This window comes from Tursiops truncatus, chromosome 15 (genome assembly GCF_011762595.2).
Source record: "Tursiops truncatus isolate mTurTru1 chromosome 15, mTurTru1.mat.Y, whole genome shotgun sequence".
Taxonomy (NCBI): Eukaryota; Metazoa; Chordata; class Mammalia; order Artiodactyla; family Delphinidae; genus Tursiops; species Tursiops truncatus.
In genome coordinates, this window is record NC_047048.1 from 10,206,305 (window position 1) to 10,218,470 (window position 12,166).

General features: G+C 55.4%; 1 protein-coding gene across 3 annotated transcripts in view; it reads left to right on the plus strand.

Annotated features, from left to right (window-relative positions):
- Positions 1-12,166, plus strand: part of RCC1L (RCC1 like) — a 33,352-nt gene that overhangs the window by 19,487 nt on the left and 1,699 nt on the right. For 2 of the 3 annotated variants that reach the window (XM_019921886.3, XM_073792027.1), the window contains 2 exons: positions 2,242-2,329; positions 3,167-3,340. In XM_019921886.3, the coding sequence (XP_019777445.2) occupies positions 2,242-2,329; positions 3,167-3,340 (262 nt within the window). Of the gene's footprint in view, positions 1-2,241; positions 2,330-3,166; positions 3,341-5,736; positions 5,823-12,166 lie in introns of all 3 variants that reach the window. The other variant, XM_004316255.4, reaches the window with a different exon arrangement.

Genomic DNA, 12,166 nt, shown 5'->3' on the forward strand with positions numbered 1-12,166 from the left:
GGTAATTTACTGTTTTAAATTGTGTGACTTAGTGGTTTTTAGTATATTCTCAAGGTTATGCAACTGTCCCCACTAATTCTAGAACATCTTCATTCACCCTCCCCACCCTGCTCTCCAAAGAGCCCCATACACCTAATGGCCAATCTCGCTGCATCTGTAATTCCATCTGCTTCTCTGTCCTGCGTTATTCTGAAGCAAATCCTAGACATCATATCCATAAGTCAGCATGGATCTCTAAGTGATAAGGACTGAATGTCATCAAGCTTCTGACAACATACAGAAGGGTTTGAAATACATATTAATAGATAAAGAGATATGCGCAAATGGATAAGATCAGCTAACTGGATGAAACAGTTCATCCTCTGCGGTCTGACACAGTAGCTTGAAGTGGCTGCGGATTTGGCTCTGAGCTCTCTAGTAGCCAAAACAGAGACGAAAACGTGGTCATTGAAGTGATTCATTGTTTCCATAAGATAAACAGCAAATAGAAGAGGGCCTGGCCTTCCGGATAGCAAGGCCTGAGATCAGTGTCTCCCACGGCCTTGCTGTGAGGGCAGATCTAGGGTCATGTCATCATTATCTGTGCTGCATGACAGAGGACCCCAACACGTAGCGGCTTAAAACAACACACATTTATTGTCTCACCGTTTCTGTGGGTCAGGAACCTAGGGGTGGCTTAGCTGGGTCTCTGGCTCTGAGTCTCTCAAAGGCTCGTGTCACCTTGGGGTTCACCTTGGGAAGGCCCTGCCTCCGGGCCCGTTCTGGTTGTTGGCAGCAGGGTATAGGTCCTCGTGGACTGTTGGCCCTGGGGCCCCAGGTCTTCGCTGGCGCTTGGCCAGCTCACAGTGGTTGTCCAAGCCTTCCTCGGCTCCTTGCCATGCAGGCTTCTCCAAGTGGTGGCTCACAGCGTGGCTTCGGCCGAGTGAGCCAATGAGAGGGCGAGAGCGCGTGTCGGTGAGACGGAAGCCAGTGCCTCGTAAGTTCATCTTGGCAGTGCCTTCCGCCACGTTTGCTGGAATTCTGTTCTTTAGAAGCAAGTCGCTAGGCCTAACTCCCACACACAAGGGCACAGATTATCCACGGTGTGACTAGCACAGACGGGTCACTTGTTTTGGAAGCAGCCCACCGCATCCATGATTCTTTACGTGGTCCGAGCCTCATCCTGTCAGTGACAACAGTGGTGCGTTTCCAGTGGCTCTTTGCTGGAGGGTTTCTCAGCCTTTGCCGAGGGCCCTGTGCCAGAGCCCAGTTGGGTAGAGAAGCTGTGAGAGCCGGGCGGCAGACACCAGGCCATCTCGGATCAGTGAAGCCCCTTTATTCCCTTGGAGTCATCTGAGGGATTGCTACCCTCCAGCTGTCTCCATTTGCAAGTGACTGAAAAGATTCATGGCTGTCACAGAAGCACTTAAAATCTATCTTGCAAAGTTATTTCTCAGTAGGGGTGCCAAGACCAAATCCTGCTGGACAGCTAAGTTGGCCACATTTCGTTCTCCCAGGCCGTGAGCCTCCGTCTGTCACTCTGAGCAGAAGTGCCACGGCCGTCTCTAGGCACCGCAAGTTCAGTGCATCCCGGAGTGAGTTCATGCTCAGCCCGGCATCCTGGCCCTTCTCCCTTGTTACCCACGTCCACTCACGTTTCCCTCTAGAAATCACGTCCCTCTCCCTTACTACCTCCCTGTTGTGCTTAGGATAGAGACCAAACCCTTGCCATGATCAACAACGTCCTGCGTGATCTGGTTTCCCTTCTGCCCACCGGCATCTTACAGATACTCCCCCTTGTGCCCCTGCGTCAACCACTCTGACCTTGTGTAAGCTCCTGAACGGGCCACACTCACCTTGCTCCCTTTGCACGTCCATCTCGCTGCCTCAGGATTTCCTTCTCTTCTCCCCTGGCCCGCGTACTCCTGATTGCCCCTCCCCGCACACCAGATCAGGTCCCCTGACACTCACGCCAGGGACCCCTGTACTCTCCTTCATTGCATTCAGCACAGATTCATGCCGTGTTAGGTTTGGCTGACATCTGCCTCCCCCATTGGACTACAGTCTGAGAGCGGGACTGCTTCTCCTGCTGCCTGTCATCTTCCCAGCATGCAGTTAGAAGCTTAGCATGTGTACGATGTTCAGGAGATATATGGGGAGGGAATGAGTGAACCGGGACTTACCTACTCTGTACGTGAAACAGTATTTCCAAGTTCTCGCTGGTTTGTCTTCCTAGCAGTGTGGTCCCTTCCTTTGATTCAGGTGAACGTCCCCCGGTGCCTGCCCTTCTCAGGAGTCGGGCAGGTGAAGCAGGCTGCGAGTGGGGGCACAGGCTGTGCTGTACTAAACGGTGAGACCCTCTCGCAGGCAGTTTGCTGGGAAGCTGTGGGTGGCTTGGGTGAGGAAGGGTTGGTGTCCGCTGGATTCAGGCTGTGGTTTTCAGTGCGGGGAGCACGGTTGTGGGAAGATCTAGTTAGTTTAGTTCAGTTAATAGAGGGTGAGGGTGACATTCCTGACAGAAGGATAACAGCCATGATTTATAGGTTGACGAACAGCCAGCATAGAGCTGAGTAACTATCGCAAACCTCTGGAGTGGAGGATGAAGTACTGCTCCCTCCCGAAGCCTGGGCCAAAGCCCCCAGGCCTGCCTTCTCCAGAAAGGCCGTGCTAAGAGCCACGGGCACATAGGAGAAGAGCCTTAGGGTTCAGGTACTGGGAGCCAAGCCCCTGGGATTAAACGTCTGGCACCACTGATGAGTAGTAAACTTTTTATGACCTGAAAATCATTACGAATTTTAGAATCTAGCCAGAAGTTGTGTGTGTACTTGGCTTGGTCTCTGATCCATGTGAGACATAGCGCTGTTAGGAAAAGCTGCCGTTCTAAGGCTCTCCTGTGTTCACGTGGGGGTTGTGGCTGATTTATGGAGTGGCCCCGTCCAGCACACTCAAGATGTAGGACATTTGTATTGTGAGATTGGTTAGCTGGCTAGACACACTCCACAAGCAAGAATTTGAAAGAGGAGAAAAGAAACATTATTTTAAATATCAACATGTTCTTGCCAAGCAAGAAGAGGGGAAAAAAAAGTTCATGTGGATATAATGCATCTTGGTGGTGCGGTTTGAATTTCTAGCGAGGGAGGGCTGCACTTGGTTTGACTTCCTGACCGTTGTTTTTCCTGTAATCCAGGAGAAGGACATGTTTTCGTCTGGGGCTATGGAATTCTTGGGAAAGGACCAAACCTCATGGAAACTGCCCTTCCAGAAATGATTCCACCCACTCTCTTTGGCTTGACGGAGTTCAATCCAGGAGTCCAGGTTTCCCGCATTTGCTGTGGACTCAGCCACTTCGCCGCCCTCACCAGTAAGTGACCAAGCCCGTGTGGCCCCAAGGCCGTACCGAGCTTCACCCTCTCAGGTTCAGCCCCAAACCCTGGGCTGCTCTCAGTTTCCATCCATCCAGTGGAGTGGCACCCTTGTGTGGATAATTAGAGAGAGCAGCTAATCCAGAAGTTGTCTGGCTTGAGGTGGTCTAATGTGTGTCTCCTTTTCACCCGGGAGGTGTGTTTTCAGTTCATTTGGTTTGTGGTTAGGCTGGCGTTGCAGTGACTTTTCTTAAGTGGACGCAGTCGGTGGTGGGAGAGGGGACCCTCGAGTGGGCCGGGCTGCTGGGGGAGACCCGCGGAGGTTTGGTACATTGCGGTGGGTGAGGAGGAAATGAGCGTGGGGGGCTTCATCCCGGTCCCTGGCCAAGCCCGACCCTCATCCGAGCCAGGAGCGTGGGGTGGCAAGAGGCGTATTTATAAGACCGTCCTGTGGTTTTGACAGGGTAGATGTGCCCGGTTTCTCCAAAGTGCTGGGGGGAGTGATCGAAGGGGGGCTGAAATGGAGGTTTCCTCAGAGGGTTGCCCAGTTACAAAGCCACGACACACAAAGTTACTCTGCAGCCCTCCCGCGTGTCTGCGCTTCTTGATTACAGCTCTCATCCCCCCGCCGCGGCTGTCGGCTCAATTTGCTCCTCGTTAGTTGACTTGAATAGTAAGACGGAACTAAATTTCATTTTGTGATTCTCAAGTAAATTCACTTTTTCCTTGCAATTTAAAGACCGTTTTATCTCACGGCAAGCTGTTGTTTCCTTTGGAAACATCTGGGCCGGGACAGGCAGTTTGGGTGGTCCTCGTCTGTGTTCCCCGGCCTCGCGCTGCTGTGAGGACTGCTGCAGGCGAGCACGCTGTTGCAGAGTCCTCGCTGCCGTTCAGTCAGTGTCTGCGTCTCAGGGTCTGGGGCTTGAGCGGCAGCAGCTGCAGCGTGGGCCGCTGTGGAGGTGGGGGGAGTGTTGTCTGTGCGCTGAGGCACTGGGTGGCAGCAGTGGCGCCCGCGGTGGAGGACCCCTCACACCCCTCACGCAGGGTCAGCCACCTTCATCTGCAAGTGCGTCTGTGTCACGTTGGCGTTTTAAAGCTATTTTGATGTAGCAGATAGAGTCAGCGTGGGCGAATTCTGGAGGTAACAGTAACCTATTTCCCCAATGTTTAAGGCTTAAACTACATGCAAAGTCATGTACTTAGAAACCCGGACGAAGCCTTTGACTAGGGTAGATTGCTTTGTCTGCTGTCGTGCCATGCGGCCATTTGGGGTCACACTGGAATGAAATCCTACCTAGATTTCCCCCAAGACCCAACAGCCACCCTCCAAGTGCCAGTGACTGTCCCTCAGTAGGGGGAGCCTCAGAGCCTCAGTAGGGGGAGCCTCAGAGCCTGGCTTCCTCTGGTTTGCCCTGAGGTCTGCTAACATGTTGGGGGCCAGACTGAATTGTTCTGTTAAACACGACCTCTGAGGTGGAAGACCACGGACGGCAGCAGGACCAGAGGCCTTCTGTCCCAGAAGGACCCCTTACTTCATCAGCCGGTTGTGTCAGTGCCGGCGCCCCCATGGCTTCCCTTCTTCCATGACCAGCGCCTCTGCCAGAGGGGGCTGGTAAATGGGGCCTCCGCGCCGAGGTTCCCCCGGCTGGTGTGGACGGAAGTCTGCACTGAGGGCCCTGCCCAGCCTGAGGGTCCATCCTGGAGCTGGCGTTCCCAGAGCCCCAGTCTGGACTCAGCCTCCTGGCCTGCCCCTCCAGCACCCTGCCTGTCCTTTTCCTTCATGGCACTGTTTACAATTTGAAAACATGCATTTGTTGGTTTAATCATTTGTTTAGTTTTCGCTCTTCAACTAGCTCCAGCCCTGTGAGGACAGGAACATGCGTGTCGGTCCCCATGCTGTCCCAGCTCCTAGCACACAGATGTACACTCGACCCAAAGAGGCACCCAGTCACCGTGTGTCACTTGACCAAATGCTCCTGAAATGTGGAGACCCAGACAAGAAATGACAAATTGTCCTACTTCTCACTCTGTCAGGGCGTGACCAGGATTTGAGGATGCTGAGATTTCAGGATTTGTGGAGGGCAGGGTTTGGTTAGACATAAGTGGGCGATGAGGGTGTGTGTGTAAGGGCCGCACAGAGCGGGCCCGGGCCGTGTACAGGAGCCCCTGGGCCCACCTCCAGGCATGTGTTCATCTCCCATGAGAGGGACACAGCATGACTCTGGGCCGGGACATGTTTTTGGTACGGGAAAGCATTAATGCCTGGGAGAAATTGAAGTTTAACTTCGATCTTTTTGTACCTGGTTCTAGAAAGCCTATTCTCATGACCCTTCCTCCTCTTGGAGACTTGCCCTTGGCCTCAAGCCCCAACCAAGCCGTTTTTCTTTATTTGCAGACAGAGGAGAGCTGTTTGTGTGGGGCAAGAACATCCGAGGGTGCCTGGGAATCGGTCGCCTGGAAGACCAGTACTTCCCGTGGAGGGTAAGGCTGGGCCGGGCGGGCGTGAGGGCGGCGTGCCCGCAGAGCACACTCACCTGATGCAGCAGCCCGGCCGGCACAGGGTCCCCGGGCTTCCAGTCCCTGTGGTGCCTGTAAGAAGCCTCCTTGGAGGCTGGCCTCGGGCACACGGGTGCCTCAGGGAGGAGCGAGCTGCAGGCCGGGTGCCTCGGGGCTCCGAGAGGGAGAGGGTTGAGATGAAGAAGTTGACGTGCCAGGAGCTGTTTACAGAGGCCAGTGGAGAGGACTATTTTACAGCGGATTTAAAAGAAAGCGGGATGTTTAATGTTCAGAGTGCCTTACCACAGCCATCAGAGTGAAACATGAAGGCTCTTCTGAGGGGAGGATGCAGCTACACAAAAAGGCTCATTTCAGAATTAAAGGGGAAGAGGGTTCCTTCTTAAGTTGTAGTCTATCTTAGTGTCGTTTACTAAGTCAGTTCTTTAAGTTCTTCAGGAAAAAAGAGGCTATCTATTTTTTTGAATACAGAACATATGGACGTGGTACAAAATGTATTATGAAAGATAAGTCTCCCGTCTCTTGTCCCAGAGGCAGCCACTGGTTCTGGTTTCATTGTTCCCTTCCAGAGATAGGCTCTGTGTAGAGGAGCAGGCGCTTGTGTGCGTGAACGCCTGTGTGTGTGCACTTGCGTGTGTTCGCGTGTGTGTACGTGCCTAAGTGTTTTCTTTGAAGGTTAGGTTTTAACGTGTTTTGAGGTTGTGTAAAGCATTTTTTAAAAAACACATGTAAAAGTGCAAAAGAAATGTGTAATAAAAAATATAATAAGGGGGACTTCCCTGGTGGCGCAGTGGTTAAGAATCTGCCTGCCAAAGCATGGGACACGGGTTCGTGCCCTGGTCCGGAAAGATCCCACACGCCACGGAGCAACTAAGCCCGTGTGCCACAACTACTGAGCCTGCACTCTAGAACCCATGAACCACAACAACTACTGACGCCCACGCACCTAGAGCCCGTGCTCCGCAATGAGGGAAGCCACCACAATGAGAAGCCTGCACATTGCAACGAAGAGTAGCCCCTGCTCGCTGCAACTAGAGAAAGCCCATGTGCAGCAACGAAGACCCAACGCAGCCATAAAGGAAGGAAGGAGGAGAAAGAGAGAGGGGGAGGGAGGAAGAGAGACAGAGAAAGAAGGAAAGAAAGAAGAAGAACAGAAAGAAAGAAAGAAGGAAAGAAAGGAAGGAGGTAAGGAGGAGAGAGAGAAAGGAAAGAAAGAGAAAGGAAGGAGGAGAGGGAGGGAGAGAGGAAGAGAGAGAAGGAAAGAAAGAAGAACAGAAAGAAGGAATGAAAGAAAGGAAGGAGGTAAGGAGGAGAAAGGAAAGAGGAAGGAAGGAGGAGAGGGAGAGGGAAGGGGAGAGGCGGAGAGAGGGAGGGAGAGATTGAGGGAGGAAGAGAGGGGGAGGGAGAGGAGGGGGAGGGAGGGAGAGAGAAAGGGAAGGGGAGAGGTGGGGAGAAAGGGAAGGGGAGAGGCAGAGAGAGGGAGGGAGAGGCAGGGAGGGAGAGGAGGGGGAGGGAGGGAGAGAGAAAGGGAAGGGGAGAGGTGGGGAGAAAGGGAAGGGGAGAGGGAGAGAGGGGTGGAGAGGGAGAGGGGGAGAGGGAAGTGGAGAGGGGGAGGGGGAGGGAAGTGGAGAGAGGGAGGGAGAGAGGGAAGGGGAGAGGGAGGGAGAGGGAAGTGGAGGGAGGGGGAGAGAGAGTGGGGGGAGAGGCAGAGAGAGGGAGGGAGAGGGAAGTGGAGGGAGGGGGAGAGAGAGTGGGGGGAGAGGCAGAGAGAGGGAGGGGAGAGGGGGAGGGAGGGGGAGAGGTAGGGAGAGGGGGGAGAGAGAGAGGGAAGGGGAGAGGGGGAGGGAGGGGGAGAGGTAGGGAGAGGGGGGAGAGAGAGGGAAGGGGAGAGGGAGGGAGATGGAAGTGGAGAGGGAGAGGCAGAGAGAGGGAGGGAGAGGGGGAGAGAGAGAGAGGGGAGGGAGAGAGAGCAGGGGGGGAGAGGCAGAGAGGCAGGGAGAGGGAAGGAGAGGGAGGGAGAGAGGAAAGGGAAGGGAGCGAGGGAGGAAAGGGGAAAGGGAAGGGAGCGAGGGAGGAAAGGGAAGGAGGGAGAGGGAAGTGGAGAGTGGGGGAGGGAGGGAGAGAGGAAAGGGAAGGGAGTGAGGGAGGGGGAGAGGGAAGGGGGAGAGGGAGGGGGAGAGAGAGGGAGAGGCGGAGAGAGGGGAGGGAGAGAGGGAGGGGAGGGAGAGAGGGAGGGAGAGGGAAGTGGAGAGGGAGGGAGAGGCAGAGAGAGAGAGGGGAGGGAGAGGGGGAGAGAGAGAGCAGGGGGAGAGGCAGAGAGAGGGAAGGAGAGGGGGAGAGAGAGAGCAGGGGGAGAGGCAGAGAGAGGGAGAGAGAGAGGGAAGGGGAGGGGAGAGGTGGAGAGGGGGAGGGAGAGGGAGAGAGAGAGGGAAGGGGAGAGGGGGAGAGGCAGAGAGAGGGAAGTGGGGAGGGAGAGGGAGGGGGAGAGGCGGAGGGAAGGAGGGAGAGGGAGAGGGAGGGAGGGGGAGAGGCGGAGAGAGAGAGGGGGAGGGAGGGAGAGAGGGGGAGGGAGGGAGTGGGAGAGGCGGAGAGAGAGGGAAGGGGAGGGAGAGGGAGGGAGGGGGAGAGGCGGAGAGAGAGAGGGAAGGGGAGGGAGAGAGAGGGAGAGGGAGGGAGGGGGAGAGAGGGAGAGGGAGATGGAGAAAGAAAGAAAGGAAGGAAGGAAGAAAGGATTTATCGGTCAGTGTTTCAAGGCACTCACTGTGGTGTTTTAGGGGCTCTTTCTCTCAGCTCCCCCTGGCTGCTGGCTCCCCTGAGCTCGGCAGGCCCTGACTCCGGTGCTTTCTCTAAGAGAACAGGTCAAAAGGGAGACTTTAAACTTGTTAGAAAGAAATGGCTGTGGCCCAGAGCTGTCCCCAGCCTGGCCGGTGCTGACCCGCTTGTTCCCGGGGACCCCACCCCGGGTGAGGAAAGGCATGGCGGCGGCTGGACCGTGGCCAGCAGCTCAGGGATACGGAGCAGTTAGAATCCTGCTGCTTCTCTTGGGAGCCACTCGCAGCCCTCTCTTTAACAGCCCCCCCTCCCCCCGCAAGGGACTTCCTTCTGAGGGGCAGCTGGGGAAATGGCCAAGCAAGTGGGTTTTGAATGAATGACCGTTGTGACTAGGGGCTCCCCACCTGCCTCGTGTCCTCCCAATTAGAGCGAAGATCAGCTGTGAAATCAGGTTTGAGAGCGTTTTCGTTGTCCAAGTGGCCGGGCCAGGCTTGGCCTCTGTGGTGGAGTGCCAGGCCTGGGGGCAGATGCCCCGTTGTTCAAGCCGGACCCCTGCGCCGAACGTCCCTCTGAAGTGTTGTTCCCGGCCTCCATGCCATCAGGGAAAGGTCACTCAGGTCTGTTCCTGTGACGGCTGCTTTCATGCCCCACACCATTGTCTCCCCTTGTGTGTCTGTAGAGCTCCTTCGCCCCCCGTGTCACCTTTTGGTCGGGGTTGGGAGCGTGGTGCTGAGGTCCATGCCGGCTCCAAGATGCGAGGCTGGGGCTCTGGGAGGGTGGTGGTGACAGGAACCAGGTTTTCAATCAACTAGGTTGGATTCCTTAAAGGTTAGTCTCTTGTTGGGTAGTTGGACCTTTCTCCAGTCTGTTCTGTTGTTGCTTAAAAAAAAAAAATTGCAGGTGATTTTTATTCTTTAAACACTATTTTCTTATTAATCTTAAGTAGGGGATATGTTACATCATTTAAAAAGTATTCCAAGAAAGAAAAAAAAGAGTAAAGCCATATTTGTAGGTCCTACAGTGCTATTAACTAGTTATTCTTAGACTTCCTTACAGAGCCTGGGCTTTTCTGATGATTCGTAGGCCTAGGAAGTGACATCTGAGTCACCTGATTGAAACCTCTCCTTCCGGAAGCTGTCCAGGAGGTTTTCCTCCTCCACATTGATGCTCAGAGCTCAGAGAGGTTCAGTGATTTCTCTAAGGTCACACACCTAGTAAGAAGCGGAGGACTTCCCTGGTGGCTCAGTGGTTAAGAATCTGCCTGCCCATGCAGGGGACATGGGTTCGAGCCCTGGTTCGGGAAGATCCCACATGCTGCGGAGCAACTAAGCCCGTGGGCCACAACTACTGAGCCTGTGCTCTAGAGCCCACGAGCCACAACTACTGAGCTCATGTGCCACAACTACTGAAACCCGTGCGCCTAGAGCCCGTGCTCCACAACAAGAGAAGCCACCACAATGAGAAGCCTGCGCACTGCAAGGAAGAGTAGGCCCCGCTCGCCACGACTAGAGAAAGCCCGTGTGCAGCAACAAAGACCCAACACAGCCAAAAATAAATAAATAAATAGATATATATTTTAAAAAAAGTGGCGCCAAGAATCAGACTGAGAATTTCTGACTTTAAGACGTCACCATGGTCCCCCTCCGTCACCATGGTCCCCCTCCTCTTTGAGGGCCTGAGCTGGGTTCCCCTGGAGTCCCCGCGGTGGAGGGAGGGCGAGGTGGAGGTGGGGACCCTCTGCCCGATGGCAGCCCTGCGGGCCTGGGAACAGGACACTGGGGAGAGCTTTCGAGCGGTGCCACCCCCACCCCCACCCAGGCCCTAACTTTCCATCGCACATGACCGCCATTCTCAGGGCCCGGAGCTGTCCCGGGGGCCGGTGCTTTGCACCGTCTCTCTAATCCTCAGAACAGCCTGTGAAGGTTGGGCTGCCCCCCAGCCTGCCCCCGTGCACACTGACCTCAGGATTCGAAGCCGCTGGCCCAGTCTCTCAGCCGCGCAGTGGGTGGGCTGCGACGTGACCTCGGTGCTCTGAGCGCAGACTACGCTTCCCCCTCGCCGTGCGCCTCTCTGGTGGGGCTTGGGTTGGAGCACAAGCTGGGAACCCTCTGCTTCCTGGGCCTCTTTCTTACCTGGCTGCTTCAGGAGCCACAGGCCCCGGCAGTTCTGACGCCCCAGGGGAGGGCACGCCGCAGGGGCTGGGCCTCCTCGCAGGCTGAGCCGGCTCCCCTCCCGGGTGTGGCCTGGCTTCTGGGCGCGGGTCAGGGCATCCCGGGTACAGCCGAGTAGGGACACGGCAAGTCTGGTGGCCGGATCACAGCTGGTCCAGCGCTCCTCTCTGCCTTCCTCTGCCCTTCACCTGGTGGGTGTGTGTCTTGGGAACTTGTCCTCGTCCAGAGAGCTGTTCCTACACTGATTCTGCTCAAACTTTTCAGAGTCACTCAGGCCAAATATGGTTCGTTTTCTGGAACTGTTTGCCTTTGCAACAATTTGAGTATAAATTGGTTTAGAATAGAAACTCCTTTTAACCCTGATGAGGCCACAAATAAAACGTGCCTGAGGGCAGCCTTCTCTTGGACTCAGTTCAGAGGCAGACAGTGAGAGGCAGTTGGCCGGGGGGAGCTGGGGCCCCGGGAGCCACCTGCTGCTCCCCAGAGAGGCTCCTGGGGCCAGCGGCAGCCGTGACCATCGTCCCGGCAAGTCAGCCAAGGTGAGGTGGCTCCCTCTGCTTTGGGTTCTGACGGTCACAGCCCTTGGGGAACAAGGACAGAGGTGCCCCAGTGTGACAGCTCGGCCGCAGGTCAGCGCGGAGAGCGGCCCTTTCCTGGGGAAGGTCAATAAAGGTGCTCTCGTGGCCCGGGGAGGTTGCTAGGAGCTCACCTGGCCTGGTCACCCCAGGCAGCATGTTTTCTTCTGCTTCTGTGGCCAGCCTGGAACGCTTTCTGCAGCTCTGGGCCTTTGCGATGAGCTGAGGGCACCGCCGCATGTTTGTTCAGTGATTTCTGTAACAGGTTTTGCTGGAGGCGTTTGTTTAGGGACGGGTGAGTAGCACGACTTGGTTGCTAGCATCCATTTGCCTTGTGGCCGGGAGACCCTAATGGACTTGTCTCTGAACGGTTGATGTTGCTGCCTCTGGGCTTTTAGGGCAGGCCATCTGGACGAGGCCTTTCCCTCTGAAGCTCAGTAAACTCCGCAGGCTGTTACAGATCCCTGTCCAGCTGTCACGCTGCCCCGCTGAGCGCTGCCACGGGGGAGGGATGGCAGGATTCGGATCCGGTCAGAAGAGCAGCATCGGCGTCCTGGCAGGGCTGAGGGGGAGGTGGTGCAGGTGCTCTGTCTTAGAAATTGCCCCCTAAGAAGACACTACACTCGCACTGGCTTTCTGCGTCTAGAAGCTCTGGAAAGACAAAAAACCAGTTAAAAGTAGTTTCCAGCTCAGAGGGAAGGTGGGGAGCAGGGCACATGATGACAGGGTGGTGTCCAAGGGTATTTAATACCTTTTCTTCTTTTCTACTGAATGTCATTTTATATCGTAGCCA